Raw genomic sequence first — 17987 nt, 5'->3', positions numbered from 1 at the left:
TGAAGAGCTGTCTAGTTGTAAAGATAAATTTTTAAAAATTACATACTGACTAAAGTGCTACCCTCCCTAATTGAAAACAACAATCTTAGATCTTTCATGCTAAACCTAATAAATCTTAACACTTTAATGAATATATTTAAGGATAGCCCAAAAGCTATATTTTTGTTAAAAATTTGTTCTTAATTTATGCTGTTTGAGCTAAAAAGAAAGCACAATTTGATAAGGTAAAACAACTTCAAGTGGATTATGAATGATATATTTTTCCTGAAGTATTTTACTTGTTATAAATTTTAAGGTAGAAACTTAACGATTGTGGTCATTAAAAACAGAATGTGAAAATATTTTAATCTTCTTCAGACATTAATCATGTCATCTTTACTAGATCCCCCCACTAAGTTATTTGAAACAGATTAAAATGTTTTCTAAGCCATAACTTTACTCTTTCTGATCATCTATATAAAACTATGCTATTGATACAGTGACAAGTGTGGATAGCAGATAAGTATAGGAGCTTTCAGTTTTTTGTTATATGAATCTATGACTTGTGTGTGTGTGTGTGTGTGTGTGTGTGTGTGTGTATGTAAAAGTTGTATGAATTGGGAAAATATGTTTGGGGAAAATCACGCCAAAAAAAGAAAACTTTTAACTCCAGCAGTAAGAACAACAAAATAGGAAAGTGAGTCTCTACCAATAATGTTATAAAAGAAAAAAATGATTCCAGTCAGGCTTAGTGGTGCATGCCTGTAATCCCAATGGCTCTGAAGGCTGAGGCAGGAGGGTCACGAGTTCAAAGTCAGCCTCAGCAACCTAGCTAGGCCCTAAGCAACTTAGTGAGATCCTGTCTATAAATAAATAAATATATACATAAATATATATATATATACACACATATATATGTATATATATAAATAAATAAGTATATATACATATATATAAAAGATGACATAATTAATGACTGAAGAAGATTAAAATATTTTCACATTCTTTTTAATGACCACAATTTTAATGTTCTATCCTAAAATTTATAACAAATAAAATATTGCAGGAGAGAAATATATACACATAATACACACACACACACACACACACACACACACACACACATATATATATACACACACAATCCCACAACCAAAAAGAATAGAGAAAAGAAATGATTCCATTGGGTTCCAATAAAACAAATATGTATTTTGAAAAACCATAAAAGTTTCTTTTCTTAAAAACTGATTACAGAGTAGAGGAAGGTGAATAGGGCGAGGGAGGAGGAGAGGGAAAGTGGATGGGGGGGCAGAATTTCATAAATTCTCCCAAATTTATGGAATCATATATACTTCAAAATAAAACTAGTTGTTATCAAGATGCATAGCTTTACTTTTTAAATAACTGAACTAATAATGCATCTGTGTTTATATGATTTCCTATTTCAGGAATAAATATTCATTCATCATTACTTAAAATTATTACTCATATTACCAAGAAGTTTACAAATACTAAAATAATAGCAACTAGCTATTGAATCAACTTTTAAATCAACTGCACAACTACACTGGCACTGAGATATAATTATTTTTTCCATAGGTATAATACAGACACATGAGGACAAAACAGTAAGAAATCTCCATTGGCCCTGTTCATTAAAAAATAAATAGCAGAGAGAGGTGACCTTCTTTCATGGTTATCACAATTGTGTAAGAATATGCTACCAGTAGTACATTTCTATGCCAAGAATTGCTTCTTCTAGATATTAAATTATTCTAAAATAATTTAGAATAATAATTGCTCAAGGCGATGTGCAAAGTTTATATCAGAAATGTTACAAAAAAACTCTGTGAAACTAAACAGGGGCAAATTAAACTTCCAAATTGATGAAAAGGCATTCATTCTGATATCAGAATTTCTTTTTTAAGTTCATACATTCATTTGTGAAAATTTCTTTTAACAAAAATATCAGTGTGTAGTTATATGAAGTTACTTCCAGATCTGACAGATCTGTTATGACTATATTTGATAGTTCATAAAATTATTAAGTTACAAAAATGCATAATAGCTTTACAAAGAAAACTTTTGGAAAAAATAATTATATTTCATCATGAATAAGTTTAATATGATTGCAAAACTTTTAGGAGAGAAATTTTTATTCTTATATATATAATATACATAATGGGAACAATAAGCATTTCTAAGTTCTAGATATGCAGTATTCTACAATCCTGAAAAAAAAAACATATGAAATCATACAGCTAGAAAAATAAATACATTATCACATTGCTTAGAACAAAAAATTTCCTAATACACAAATCAGTGAAAGCCACATATCTGACAATATCTCAAGGAAAAATGCTAAATAAAATGTAGATCATGATGAAAATAAATTGAGTAAATTCCTATATAATTGAAAAAGCAAGTATGTAGATATAAAAAAGTCACAATATATAAAACAATTAAATAAATTCCTACAACTCAGTTCAAATATATTTCATTTGAATGAAATTTTAATGCTTTCATTCATAATAAAAGCATATTTTTCAAACTCTTAGAATACAATTACATGGAAAAAGTTTAATGCATTTTATTAAAATCTCATAACAAAAATAAATTTAAATCTAAAATGTGAAAATAAACCCCAAACTCTTAATTTTGAATGCCTGGGGAACATAAGACTTATTATTTTGGGTAGAAAAACTACTGATAAGTGTAAAACTTGAATGTGCATTGTTGAGTTTGTGTTGCCGTTTTGTCATAAAATATTTTCTCCATTGTTGAATTTTTTGATCCTTTATACCTCTTACCTTCTACAAATGGCCTTTCTTCCATCCATAATGTGAATGATTTGGAAACAACATAATTTGTAGACATTGTTTTTCAACAAAAATGTTTTTGTTAGTGTCAAATATTCCATATTGTTTCAAAGGGGGCAAAGTATACTTCTTTGCAAAATCAACATCATTCCATGTCATTCAATCACTCACTATTTATTCAACAAACATTATCACATGATATTGTATGAAAACATAATGTCAATGCTTTTAATGTATAATAATTAAATTTGGAGGGGGAGAGGGTGCTGGGGTTGTGGTTCAGTGGTAGAGCACTTGCCTAGCATGTGTGATGCACTGGGTTCAATTCTCAGCACTGCATATAAATAAAGAGATCCATCAACAACTAAAAAAGTAAAAATAAAATGTAGAGTGTTTTTTTTATATTTTTTGTTCATATTTATTTTTCATCCTGGGAAATTAATGAATAATAATACATAGTCTGCATGAATTAAGTGAATTAATAAATAGAAAGTAAGAATAAAACCAATGTTAGCAATTGTTTTTATTATCATTACCTACAGAGTTAAGTCCAAACTTTTTAGCAGGTAGTCTCTAACAGACTCCCAACTATACCAGGACCCTGTAACAAAAAATCCTTCAGTTCTGGCAAGTTGTCTTACCTACTGTTCCTCAAATACATCTGGTTCCTGTGGCACTATGCCTGACCCTAAGTGGCTCTCTGTTTAAAGCATTCTCTCAATGCCATCCTTAAAGATACCTCCACCAAGAAACTGTGCTAATCAATCGCTATCCTAAAGAATTCTCCTTTCTAATATTCTCCTAGGATTCCACTATAGTCTCCTAGGGGTTGCACTCATATTGCCCTGAACTTATAGATCTCATCTCTTCACTTGGATTGTAAGCACCATAAAATAAGAATTGTGTCATAGTCATGTATCCTCTACCATGTCCTACATATAATAAGAGCTCTTCATACATGCAAAACTATTGATCATAAAGATCACAAAATCAAAGTAAAAAAAGTCTACATACTGGCTCAATGAAATAACAACAATAGTCTTCACCTGAGAACATTAGAAACAGAGACTGCCCATTAACCACAACTGCATCGCAGTAGCCAAATTTGTGCCCTTACATTCAACAAGTATTTCTATTTAATAACTAAAGAAGAGAAATGTGGGAGAACATATTGCAAATTTAACCCTCTATACCCAGAAATGGCATACCTTCCACTGCAAGAGTTAGTCATATGTCCCCATAGATAGAAAAGGCCTGGATCATAATCTCTGGCTAATTAGCCATTTCCCATCAAGAATTCAACACTGCAAATGGGGAAAATAAATCTTTTATCATTATTTAAGCATATCTACCACAATTAGAGAATAGAACAAAGATCTCAAATCTTATGGAATCTTTCAAAAAGACAAATGCCATATATTTTCTCTGATAATAAGGTGACTGATGCATAGTAGGGTAGGGAGGCGGAGCTTGGGAGGAATAGACAAACTCTAGATAGGGCAAAGGGTTAAGGGGAAGAGAAGAGGCAGAGGGTTAGCAATGATGGTGGAATGTGATGGACATCACTATCCAAAGTACATGTATGAAGACAAAATCGGTGTGAACACACTTTATATACAACCAGAGATATGAAAAATTGTGCTCTATATGTGTAATAAAAATTGTAATGCATTCTGCTGACATGTATTTAAAAAATAAAATCAATTAAAAAATTTTGTGGAATTTTTATTTATTGAGTAATTATTTCTTAGCAGATACCAAAGCAATAAAGTTGAAAGAGGCATGGTTGTTGACTTTAAGAAACTCACAGATTTGGAGAAAAAGAAAATATCTATACACATAATTATAGCAGATAAGAAATGCTACCAAAAATGCATGTGCAAGATACAGTTTTTGAACAGAGAAAGGGATGGCTGACTACTGGGAAGGAGTCAAAGCACACCATATTTAATTGAGGCAGCAATACTTGAGGTGAGTATCAAAAGAAAAATAGAATCTTGCCAGACAAATGGTGGAGCTGGGAAGTATCCTATATGCAGAAAACAAAGGTTTGCATATAGAAAAATCTCAGAGCCTTTCTATGGAGTTGGGGGGTTAGCAGTGGTAAGAGAAGGGGACAGCACTGGTATTTACCAGTAATAAAACATCTTTCAGTTTCACATATGAATTTGGAATAATGTAAGTTTCCTATTTAGAGCAACCTCTATTTGCATGAGCACTGATTTGGAATAATGTCTTTATAAGAAGACAAGCTCAATGCATGATCCAAACAAGTTGGCTAGCACTAGATCACATGGAGCATGTGAAGCTGACACTATAGGGATGGTGTTATGATTTGGATCTGAAATATCTCCCAAAGGCTCATGTGTTGATGGCTTTGTCCCCAATGCAGCAGTGTTCAGAGGTGGGGCTTTTGGGAAATGATTGGACAATGAGGGCTCTGATCTCATCAATGGGCTTATCCACCCATGGGCTGGTTCATAATTGGTGGCATAACTAAGAGGTGGTGGAAACACTAAGAGGCAAGGTCTAGTTGGAGGAAGTAGGTCACTGGAGGCATGCCTTTGAAGGGTACATTTTCCCCTGGACCCTTCCCCCTCTTTCTTCTTTTTCCTTCTACTTCTCCTCTTACTTCTCCTCCTCCTCCTCCTTCTCCCTTTCCTCCCCACTCTTTTTTCTTCTTCTTTCTTATTCTTCCTCTCCTCCTTCTTCATTCATTCTCTCCCCTCTCCCTCCAGCCTTCCAGCTATGAGATGAGCAGTTTTCCTTTACCATCCCTTCTACCATGATCTTCTTCTGACCATAGACTGAAACCATGAGCCAAAATAAATCTTTCTTCCACTAAGTTATTTTCCTCAGTTCTTTTGTTACAGTGACAAAAAAAAAAAAAACAACTACAACAGATGGTAATATCGAAAGACGCGGAATTCAGCTGAAACACATTGAATAAGACTATCTCCTTTCAAAGTCCTCATCAAATAAAATAAAAAACAAATAAATAGTGATATAAAAGTTATATTATCTGGAATCAAATTTATCTATTGAATGTGCATCAAACATAGTGTTTTGAATCATCAACAAAGAGTCATAAAAATTAAATCCATATTAAGCCCAAAAATCCTTATGTACTACTTTTAGATTTACTAACAATTAGTAAGGCCATATTCTTTGAACACTAAGCAATGAAGCAAAAAATATTATCAAAAGCAGAAATGGAAAATTTGGAAATTTAAAACTACTTTCCTAAAAATTATTGTATTCAAAAGAAAATCAAAACTGCAACTATTTAAAATACAGTATAAAAACCCCTAGAATCCAGCTAAATCTTTGATGAAAAAAAAAATTTACAGCTTTAAATGTTTTAATTCTGAATTAGCAAAAGAAAAAAATATAAGATTTAAATATGTAGCATAGTAGTACACAAGAAATCCAATATAACCACTAAAATTTTTAGAAATAATAAGAGACCTCACTTAAACCTATTTCATCCAAACCTCAGTAGTTAGCCACTATGCCTTGCTAACTACTAGTTTATAAAAGAAGCTGAATGTCTTTGTTCCCTTTACTTGCTTTTTTATAATATAGTAAGCTATTGTAGAGAAGGTTGCCTGATTTTTTAGGTCAACCTTGAATATGATCCAGATAGGTATAGATAGATAGATGGATCAATAGATAGATAACTGCAAAGAAGAAAGTATTCACAAATATTTGTCATTGTTCTCATCTCAATCTCATGATGATAATTAAATGTCACTCTTTATTGAAAGCTATATAAAAAACTACAATGCTAACTGTCAGCATTATTGAGCTAGTCTCTTAAAAACTCAAAGTGGAAAACAAAGTGACATGATGTGAATAAAGACAGGTGATTTCTGTCTAAACCTAAAAGATAATCACCGCATGCTTAAATATCAAGAGTTCTTTAACTCACCATCTGGATCTAAGTTTAGCCTTGTTAGGCCACCTCAGTTAAATATGGAGAGAAATCCATGTGAATTTGTACAAAGGATCAAGTAATGTAAAATTCCATGAGAAGAATTTTCCCCCCTTTTTCATAACTATAACCTCAACATTTTGCATATAGTATGCTCAATAAATATAATGTAGAATGAATAAGTAGAGGAAAAATCAGTATTTCTTATTCATGATACTGAATTATGCCCAAATACAGATTCAATATTCATATCAAATGATTTATATTTGCTTTCTTTGTTCTTCATTGTTACAAGACCTTTGAAAATAAAAGAAATGTAAAATGGCAAAACTAAACTGTGCAACAAAAAAGTATTGTCAACATATTCTCACACAAGAACTGAAAATCTTTTTCTAACTAATATTTCTTGAGGAAGGCTTACCATGTTAGACAAATTGTCTTATCTGTTAATAAGCTTTGAAAATTCAAGTTGCACAACATTTAAATTCCTCATTTCCTTTCAGCTTGTGGCTACCATAACAGCTCACTCAATTCTTCACTGCCCTTATGCTTTAACTGATTGTGTTCTTTGATTTCCTTACTCTGGTGTGTAGATTCCTTTTTAACTACAGATCCTAAAAGCGACACTAGCTGCTTTTTGTTCTTTGGAAGCTTTCCCCCCTCTCTTCAGGATAATTATATTCTGTTGTGCCTTTTATTATCGTGTCTTTAAGGATCTCCTAACCTTCTACACTCTTGGGCTTTATTTAATAGTGAGCTCCCGCCTCAAAACCATGCTCCCTCCACACTAAACCATGCTCATTAGGTTTCTTAATCCTCCATAATTTGCTTTCATGAAATCTTATACCTTTGAGTTGCTGTGTTCTATGAGCCCATTTCCTTAGTACAGCTATTCCAAGAAGCCCAGAATCAACAAGCACTAAACATAAGCTTATTCACTTTCTCGGCCAACATGACTCGAAAGGAAAAAAAAAAAAATCTTTGTTTTGAATGTTTGTGGACCATGAAACGATACCATTTAACTTGGTATTTCATTTTCTCACCCAAACATTGCCTGAGATGGTGAAGACTACAAAATTAGCCCACAGACAGTCCTTAACATTGTTATTAACTTAGGAGCATCAGGTTCTTCTTAGAATAGAAATAACAATATCGTAATGCTATATTAGTTATCAGTAAATTCTAGCTATAGCTTTGCCTTCTCAGAATTCAGAAGAAGAGAAAAAAGTATTTTTCCACTTATTCTACTAAGTTCTGTTTTTTCAAGTGGTAGCGGTTTGTTTTGGGGGGAGGAGTTACTAGTGATTGAACCCAGAGGTGCTTAACCACTGAACTACATCCTCGACCCTTTTTATATTTTTTATTTTTGAGAAAGGGTCTTGCTAAGTTGTTTAGGGCCTCATTAAGTTGTGAAGGTGGCTTTGAACTTGGGATCTTCCTGCCTCAGCTTCCCAAATTGCTGGGATTACAGGCGTGTACTATCATGTCCAGCATCAAATGGGTTGTTTTCAAAAGACGTGTGCATGTTCTTGAACATAGAGGTCGCTAACTCTGATCTTTTTCAGCAGCTCATCCTGTTTTCTCTTTCATTCTACTCTTTACTAACACCTTGGTTAATAGGGTATGTTAAAAAGAGCCAACACAGCACATATTTTCACTTTTTATTTTTAACTTCCTAGCAACCTTGGTTTAAAAAATAATCTTGGTAGTGGACTGAAAGAGTTAATGAAGTTTCCAAAGGTGCCTAGCTTACTCCAACAAAGTTTACACTTCAACCCTGTGCATGTTAACTTGTGATCCTCCCCATCCAGATGATAGAAAGCAAAAGCCAGTAAGTTCTTTATTTAATTGGTTTGCATCCACACACTGACCTCCAGGGCTCTGTTTATATAGCCTATCATGCAATATGCTCCACAGTTCTCTGCTTCTTTCAAAAGCATGTTTCTCCTGAGATTTGATATATGGCTTTCATGTTTAATCACTACATTAAACTCAATGCTCTGCTTCCTCCAGCATCAACTAACTTCCCTTCTTGGGAGGTGGGGAGAAGAGCACAGCTTCTTGCTACTTTTGAACATAAAAGGAAGTCTGTTTTACTCTATTAGTAAAATCACCAGTTCCACATGATCTAGGCAAGCAACGTTATTATTACATCAACTAGGAACTGGTGTTAAAATGGAAACCTTAAAAAAAATCGTGGGTTTGCTGTTCTCAACTGGCAAAGCCAAAACCTTAGATGATCCAGTTATAAATCAACAGAAAAGGTTTTTAATCAGCATGTAACTCAATATATAGAGATCACAGCTATATAGCAACTAAGTTTTAGCCAAACTAATTGTGAGGATAGAACATTCCTGAGATTCTCAGATCAGAATTAAATCAGTGCCTCTGCCTTGTGGTGAAAGGTTTTCTTAACAACGCAATGCCCCATAAAAAGAATTTCCAAAGTTTCCTTAACTAAATGCTATGATTCTTTTCATAATAATTTGTATGTGATCCATATTTCTAAGATAGATGATAACCTCTGAAATTAATTGACACTTTTCAATAAGACAATCTATAATTTTCAGGTTTTTTAAAAATCATGTGAAATATATGTATTTTACTTTAAAATATTCTGAACAAAACTAGGGGAAACAAATGTAATCAATTATTAATAAGTAAAATTTAGATGCTGGTTCTTTGGATGCTCATAATGTTATACCTCTATTTTCAAATGTGGTTGAAATTTTTCACTATAAAATTTTTTTTAAAGAGAGAGTGAGGAGAGAGAGAGAGAGAGAGAGAGAGAGAGAGAGAGAGAGAAAGAATTTTAATATTTATTTTTTTAGTTTTCGGCAGACACAACATCTTTGTTTGAATGTGGTGCTGGGGATCGAACCCGGGCCGCACGCGTGCAAGGTGAGCGCGCCACCGCTTGAGCCACATCCCCAGCCCCTAAAAATTTTTAACTTAAAAAATACCAGGAGGTTGTTTGTAAACTTGCTTTTATAAAACAAATTGTTACGATTCTGATAGAAATTTTATATCATGTTCTATTTTGATCATTTGATACATATTAAACTGAAAAATTGTTTTTACCTGTGCAGGCAATGAAAACTTTCTTTCCTCCTGAATCTCTTTCCATACCCTGAAACTCCTTTGTACAAACTACAAATGTTGTGCAGTAGGCTCTGCATAAATTGGATACTTTCCTTTAAAATATATATTTCTGTGTGTGTGTGTGTATGCACACATATATGTATACACATATTTTATATGTGTATATATAAATACATGAAATTTAACTTTGAAATCCTTTCTTTTATGGCTAGTCACTGACCAGAGTATTTATTTTTTAAGGTTTCTTTTCTTAGTAAGATTGACATCATTCTTCATTTAGAAATCTTGCTTTGTCACAGCTGTATACAACATTAAACAGAGCCAGTTTACTTTCTTCTGTATTCAATGAACAATAGAAAATCTGAACCTATTAAAGTCATACATTTAATTGTTCCAATATGCTACCTTATTTCTAACCAAAATTTGCATGAGACAAAATGCCAAAGAACAAACTTCTCGCTTCCTTTGTCATGATTTCTCATTCAATATCCAGCTAAAAGAGCTTTAAGAAAAATAATTACCTATTTCTTAATTTGAAACCATCTGAATTTCCTCTATATTTAAACTCAAAATTAAAAGAATAAATAAACTTTTAATCAGTATTCCCCATAAGACTTTAAGAGTGCAGAACTTTGTAGTTCTCAAAGACATGCAGATGTTGTCCATGTAGACAGTAAAACAAAAAAATTAGGACTTGAAAAAAAAAAAACAAGACTCATGGACAAAATCTTTGGTTACTGTGAGTGAAAGATATGTGCACGTACAGATGTTATAACTATTTCCATGATAAATATTAACCTTCAGTACAAGAAGTTAGCAGCACACTTTAATTTGGATTTGAAAATTTAACATAAATTATCTGATTTTGACAATAGCTGCCTAATATTTCAGTTTTGTACACCATTTCCAGGTTTACCTTTGAAATGAACCTTGTGGACTTTTTCCTTTTTAAAAGCTATATTCCAGATTCTGTGCCTTAAAACCAGTTTCTGGTTTGCTGTTTAGGAAAATTAAATCAGATCATAAGAAAGTAAGTTCTTAAATATTTTGTAACTGACTGGCAGAGATTCTTAAAAAGACATAATTTTTATGTAAAAACACATTCTCCATAAATTTCATTCATTTTGCTTACTTTTCAATTGTATTTATAAATTGTAAGTATTAACAAAATGAAAAAGACTTTTCACCATATTCTGAGTCACCTTCAGTTCAATAAAAGTCAAGTAGCTGGTACAATGGCACCACATCTTTAGTCTCCAGATAGTTAATGCTGTTTACCAAAACTGTTCATGTTACACTATCACTGTAATCTGTAATTCAGAAGACCTGGGACACACCGAATAAGAGGATTCCTGGAATCAAGATTCTCAACTTAGGTGAATTTGTTAACTTTAATGTATAAACTTCATAAAAAAAAAGAGAGTCTCACCTAATTGAGGAAAGTCATAAAGCAATACAATAAAAGATGATGCTTATAAAGAAGAAAAGCATGCTAGCTCCTTAATAGCACTATCAAAAAGTATTTGTAGCACTTGGTTCCTTTGTGATATTAAGAGGCAAAAATATTTTTAAGTTAAAACATAGTGGAACTCACACCAGAGTAAGAATGTTACTTTTAAACTCAACACGCTATATATTTTTCTGCAAATTATTTTCTCCTGGAATCAAAAACTAATGTTTATCTATTAATAGTTTATTAAAAGACATTAATTCCTGTAAAACTAAACATGAAACAATTTTTTTATTTATAATTAAAGTAAATATCATCAAGAACTCTGAAGCAATAAATCTCAGAAGCAACAATAAGGACATAGTCAAACCTGAGGATTACATGGCTATATCATGCTTTACAAAAAGAAACCATAGAATGAAGCTGATATGCCAGTTTGTGAGAATATAAAATTTGTCTTAATAGATATAAAACAACTGTTTAAGGTGATTTTCATTTTCCATAACCCCCAGTGAAACATTTTTTAAAAAACAAATTCATAGACAAATTCCATTTCTATTGGCTGAAACTCGTCATATTTTGCTGAATTAAATGCATCCATCACCCACATTTGCTGACAAATCACTTGTAGAGAATCTTCAAATTATTCAAGATGCTTTTTCCATGGAGAAAATAATATTCTATTTTGAGCAAAAAGTATGTACGACCCCCCTCCTCTGCTTTTAAACTGAAACTCTGCAGATATAGAACACTTAATGCTTATTGCAGAACTATGAAGAATCCCAAAGTGAACATCTCAAATTATGATTTGAAGCAGCCAATAGCTCTGCTTTGAGGTGGGGCTCATGTTTTGAAAAGAGACTGCTCAGTCTGTTTAAAATCAAAATGGTTCTTGATCTGATGAATTACTCCTCAGAGAATAATGTAAATAATATATAGCCAGAATAAAGTTATTAATGTAAACATACCTGAACCGGAGTCAAATTTGGTTTCTGACCTGCAAAGGGAAAAAAATTTTAGAATATAAAAATAGTTTGTAAAATAACAACAGTTATTTCATGGGAGGGGGGTGTAATAGTTATAGATTTCTGTATGTTGACCAAGAAATAAAATGTAAATATAAAATTTATATTTTTAAAATGTAAATACACAATTTACATTTCTAAAATGTAAACATATATTTATTTTAACCATTTTCAGTGCATGCATTAACCTAGGTCCCCTAAAAATGCACAAATCAATACAGATAGCACAGTATGGAAAATGACACCAACATTTTAGTTTTTTTTTTTTTTTAAGAAACAGGATAAATTGTGTTTTTTCAAAAGCACCCAACCTTTCAGATTAACTTGCTTCAGTAATATTATAAAGTAATAAAAACCCAGATTTATAATTATTCTTTTTACTTCATTATTCAAGATTTTCAACTATTAATACCAAATAATTTCACTCAGTTCTTAGCACATAGCAAATGAACCTAGTAACCCCATACATTTAATAAGGAGAAAAAAAAAACTGAGCCCTTGTGGGAACATTATGTTTCAGATATAGGTTAATACTGGTTGTAAATTCAGAAGCCTTTGAAGCTCTCAGATCGGCTGTGGGAAAACTTCTGTTGGGTAATTACTCTCAAGATGCTGCTGATGTGCTGTCAAGCAGAATTAACCCTATGACTAGGCCTATCTACACAGGCTACTATAAGACAGCATTGTCTATATCTAGCTCTCAAAGCAATTAGTGGGCATGCTCCAGTCGGATTTATATCACACATTAACAATCAATAGTATATATGTTCACAGCTGCCATAGCAAGATACAAGAAGCAAGCAGCAGGAGTCCTGTTAAAGGATGTTACATTGACAGAGAAGATTTTTTTTTTCCTAGGGAAATGTAGTTAACTAACTGGGAAAGGAGATTTCTTTGAAATTATGCCAGAGTACCAAAGCACTTTTAGAAGCAGTGGCTTTCTTCACCTAAATTAGTTTCAAGAAGTCATCAAAGAGGGGGAGGGAAGATAAGCAAGAGGCTTCTTTCATCATAAAAATTCATTTTCTCAAGTACTCCCAAATAGTTTCACCTGATGCTTAAACATATTCAGTATGTGTATATATAAATAGATGATAGATAGATAGACTGTGCATAGCGCGCGCACACACACACACACACACACACACACACACACACCTGCACCCATGGTTTTCAACCACTGTAATCCAGGTCCACTTCTTCCAAGCCCAATCCTCTTCTCAGTTCCTCTCTCTTCCAGGTCCCTTTCTCTTTGCAGATGCAACCCCATTTTGTTCTCTCTGATTCTGGAAAGCTTTACCTCAAGCCTACCACCATGATTTCACTAAGGCTGATGGCAACTCTAATTGCTCTTACCACACATTATCTAGCTGGCTTCCTTATCTAGGTCCCCCACTAGACTACAACCTTGCCTTATTAACCTCTATAGGCAGGACACCTAAACAGTGCCTGATTCATGTGTTTAGATGTCTGTTAAGAAAACTTTTGCAAGTATAATATACATCCCTTGTCCTCCTTTCCTATATAAAACCAGAGGATTCCTTTCTTCTGAGGTTCTCTTCATCTATGTGCTAAAATGCACTCTTCTATCTGCCTTGAAGTCAAGCTGTATGAATTATTATTCCTTCTCTCTGTCATTCTCCAATATCTGGCCCTCTACAGCTTCCTCTTTCCTTCAGCATATAAGTACTCCAGAATATTTTTTTAAAGTCTTCCTTTAAATCTTTTTGTTTTGTTATCCCTAGTGTCCTCTGGCTTTACAATCAAGTTTACTGTAAAGACAAGTTTACCAGCCTCACAGCTATATCCCATGTCATCTGTCTTCCTTCTCTGACTTCCCAACATAGTCACTCCTCCAGCAACTACCAGTGTCCCTTGCTAAGGCTTATCCATGGCTTCCTTACTTAAAATGCAGAAGCCTTTTTATAGTCCCTATTCTAGGAATCTCTCGCTCCTCGGACATGCAGGTACTTCTTTCCAGTGTGCATTTGGTAGCATCTTGCCTACTCCCTGAACCTCTCAACCACTGTGCTCCTCCTTCCGTTTATTCCATGGCATGGATCTTGGCATGGCATTCCCCAGACTGTGTGGCACTGACACTGCATTCCGTGAGGTGCAGAATGGGTCTCATGTATTTTCATATTCCCAACACTTAGCACAGCAGGAGAGTTCATGAAAATTTGTAGTAAGAATTAATCCATGAACAAATGAATCTATACATTAACAGAAAGCCAAAAGCAAAATATAATGACAAAATCTACAAAATAGCTATTTTGAGATACGAAAATTCATGTCAGAAAACTTTTATTTTTCAAGCCATCTTATCTTCTTCAGGAATTGGTAGTCAACATAATATGAGGAAGTCAATATGACCAAGTAATACAGACAGGAACAAATAAACAGCAAGGGCAAAAAAGAATACACAATCACATGGAATGCATAAAAAAGGCAAAGAGAGATGTTCATTCATTTATTCGAAATCCATTTCTTGTGTGCTTATTTTCAGTGACATACTATGCTAGATGGTAGAGATAAAAAAGGCAAAAAATATTGAATAAGATGCATAAATATAGTTGTCTCTCCAAAAGGCACCCACTTTACTCCTTGACTACACATTCACATCTAAGCTTAAAACTATACAACTGTTTTGTTATTTTGGTTTGATAATCACCAAAATATGGTAATAATAGGACAGACCCTTATTGCTTTCTATCATCCATTATCCCCTTTTTAAATTTAGAAATAGAATATCTGAGTTTTAAATGGTCACATGGCTGCCTAGGTAGGAGTTTTTCCACACTACTTCCCACCTCTCTTGTGGCTAGTTTTGACCATGTGACCTAATTACATTGCACCAGCCTACCCACCTTAAAGGTTCCAGCACATGAACACTGACACACTAGAGACCAAGGTTCCGGCATATGAACTTTTGGGGGATACCCTCAAACTATACCCAAACCATAGCAAGACTTAAACTGAAGTTTCCAAATATTTAAACTTGGAAAAGAAGGTTTCATGAATTTTAAACCAGAATTCAAGTATCATTTTTTTATTCATTCTTATCGTACTTTTTAAATAATAAAAATATTTAATAAAATATTCATTTGATAATAGTTACAGATTCTCAAAAGAGGGCAGTTTTAGTCATTTAGTCATTTTAAAGTTGTATATTCCTGGGTAAATTTATAAAACTACTGTTTTCTACTTCAGAGAAAAGCCCATTATCTATGAAAGTTCTATGTGTATTGCCATTATCTATGAAAGTTCTATGTGTATTGAAGTAAAAATGTTTATTTTTACTTACTTATTTTATTGTCTCTCTTGGGGAACAAAGTCTCAGAGAACATTGTTATTTGCTTAATGTTCAATTGTTTCAAAAAATTTAAAATGGGAATAGCATAAGTATGAACTATAGATTAATAGAATTAATGTTTCAAAAGTTTCAGACAACATGTAAAAAAGTGAGTTTGCTATTCTGTTTTTAATTGATTTCAATTAACGATTCTAGCTGCAGAAAATTATTAGAGACAAGAAGCAGGAGTGACAGATTGACTTTGCCTATAAATTCATTATACACAGCAACTCAATGGCAAATTTTTCTAGGACAATCACAGTCAAATAATCTATTCAATTGTCCCCTTCAAACATGGAAATTTTTTGAAAATTCCACTATTTCAGGATCCTACTTGTAAGTCTAAGAATTTCTTCCTACCCCTAGAAGTAATTCAAAGACCTTCACAGGGCCAGAGACTAGAAATAACAGCAGTGAACATTTATGTGCCTTTTTAAAGTTACATAAACACAATACACTTCCCCTGCCTGGAATGCTCCCATCCTCCCTGCCTAGCATACCTTAACCCCTTTGCTACCTCACTTCTGAAAATTTTTCTACAGATTAGCTTAATCATCTTTAAAAGAGTGGCCAGTCTAGGTTAAATATCTTCTTTCAAAGCACCAGTCACTCCTTCCTGTGATTCTACATTTGTTCATATGGTTATCTGATCATACTAAAAGAGTTTAATAATAATATTTAGATACTATTAGTTACCTACCTAATATCCATTCTCGTTTCCTCAATAATATGATACCAATTTTTGAAGGGCACTAAAAATATAACCATCCCAGAGAGGAATCATAATTGGGCTAAGCCAATCATTGTAATCCTTTTTATGTCAGTGACTGGATCCAGGATAAGCACTTACCCCAATTCTGAGCCATGAGCAGTACTGAGAAGGCCTCTGCTGGTAGTTCTTAGAAAAGTCATTCTTTATGGAAAAGAGAGGGGTGACTTAGGGAGAAGGCCCTTCTTCTACTCTCTCCCTCTTCTCAGCCATTGAGGTTACCATGTAAGAATACATAAACAATCTTGCAGCCCTGAGTAATGTCGCCCTAGAACCAGGACATCATTCCAATTCCAGATCAGTCTTTTTCTGGAGCTCTTACTAACAGTGAGCTCTAGCATTGTCCAGCCACTGTTACTCATACATTTTTGTCCTTTTAATCCAAAGTACTCTAATAGATATTCATATCATAGCACTAAATTATGTGCTATCTATTTACTGTGCTTAAAATTTAGACCACAATTTTATATTTTGATAATAACAATGCTCTAGATATAAAAGACAAAAACTACAAACAACAGTAAATTTAATGTTTAAAGACACATTAACTACAACTAAAAAAAAAATCAAAGATGTCCATCAACTACATAATATTTTAAAACCCAAAAGCATAAATCAGAAAACCCCGAAAATTTAGAAATTAAGATAATCATGAGCAAAAGAGAAGCCAGAACTCAGCCAAGCCACTTTGAAAACATGATACAATTACAACTTCTATGATGAATCATGTGGTTTAACAAAATATTGCTTTATATGTCTTTTAACTTTCATGTGAAAATCAAATTTATGCTTGCTTGGTTAAGAAATATTACTAAAATAAAGCATGCCAAAGTCTTAAAGTTTGCCAATATTAAAAAGAAATAAATCATATTCAAAGGAAAAGTCTAAATTCATTATAAGAAACTAATATCTGAAAGAACAAATTAAGACATGAAAATTATCAAAAGATACTAAAAAACGACACTGTATAAAATATATTTATTTAGAAGCTGTGTTTAGTATCTTTTTTTTTTCAACAAATGTTTATTTAAGCTTTTAGGAACAAGACTCTATGCTAGACACTGGAGATCTAAATAGTAAACAAACAGGCATACTCTTTGTTTACAATGAGGTAATGATCATGGAAAAGATAGAAGGAATAGATAGGAATAGATAGACCCGAGCTTCTTCCCAGCTCTTCTACTTTTTACCCTCACACCTCTAATAAAAGCCAAAAAATCAGGTTTAACACATATCTCTACCCTATATTTTAGTCAGAAATAGAACAAGAGAAGTTACGGCTAGAAGGTTAGGGCCAACTGCAACTACTGGCAAATTCCAACATTTAAAAAGACAGAAAAAGAAACTCAAAAGCAACATAGAGCTGGAGCATTTTTCGGTGACAGCTTCTAGGGAGGTCAATGCATATGAGAAAAGCAAAGGAACTCATACTCTACATTGTATAGAACTCTGTAGGAATCAGAGGCCAAGGAGAGTTTTAACATAAATTATTAGGGCTTAATTGCACTATTGTTTTATAACACAGTTAAAAAATTAATATTCATAATACCAACTATG

General features: G+C 33.0%; 1 protein-coding gene across 3 annotated transcripts in view; it reads right to left on the bottom strand.

The window, feature by feature from the left end:
• Window positions 1-17987, bottom strand: part of Msrb3 (methionine sulfoxide reductase B3) — a 168895-nt gene that overhangs the window by 82380 nt on the left and 68528 nt on the right. For all 3 annotated transcript variants that reach the window (XM_076854828.1, XM_076854829.2, XM_076854830.1), the window contains one exon: window positions 12253-12281. In XM_076854828.1, the coding sequence (XP_076710943.1) occupies window positions 12253-12281 (29 nt within the window). The remainder of the gene's footprint in view (window positions 1-12252; window positions 12282-17987) is intronic.

This window comes from Callospermophilus lateralis, chromosome 4 (assembly GCF_048772815.1).
Source record: "Callospermophilus lateralis isolate mCalLat2 chromosome 4, mCalLat2.hap1, whole genome shotgun sequence".
NCBI lineage: Eukaryota > Metazoa > Chordata > Mammalia > Rodentia > Sciuridae > Callospermophilus > Callospermophilus lateralis.
This window is presented reverse-complemented; position numbering and strand designations above follow the sequence as displayed.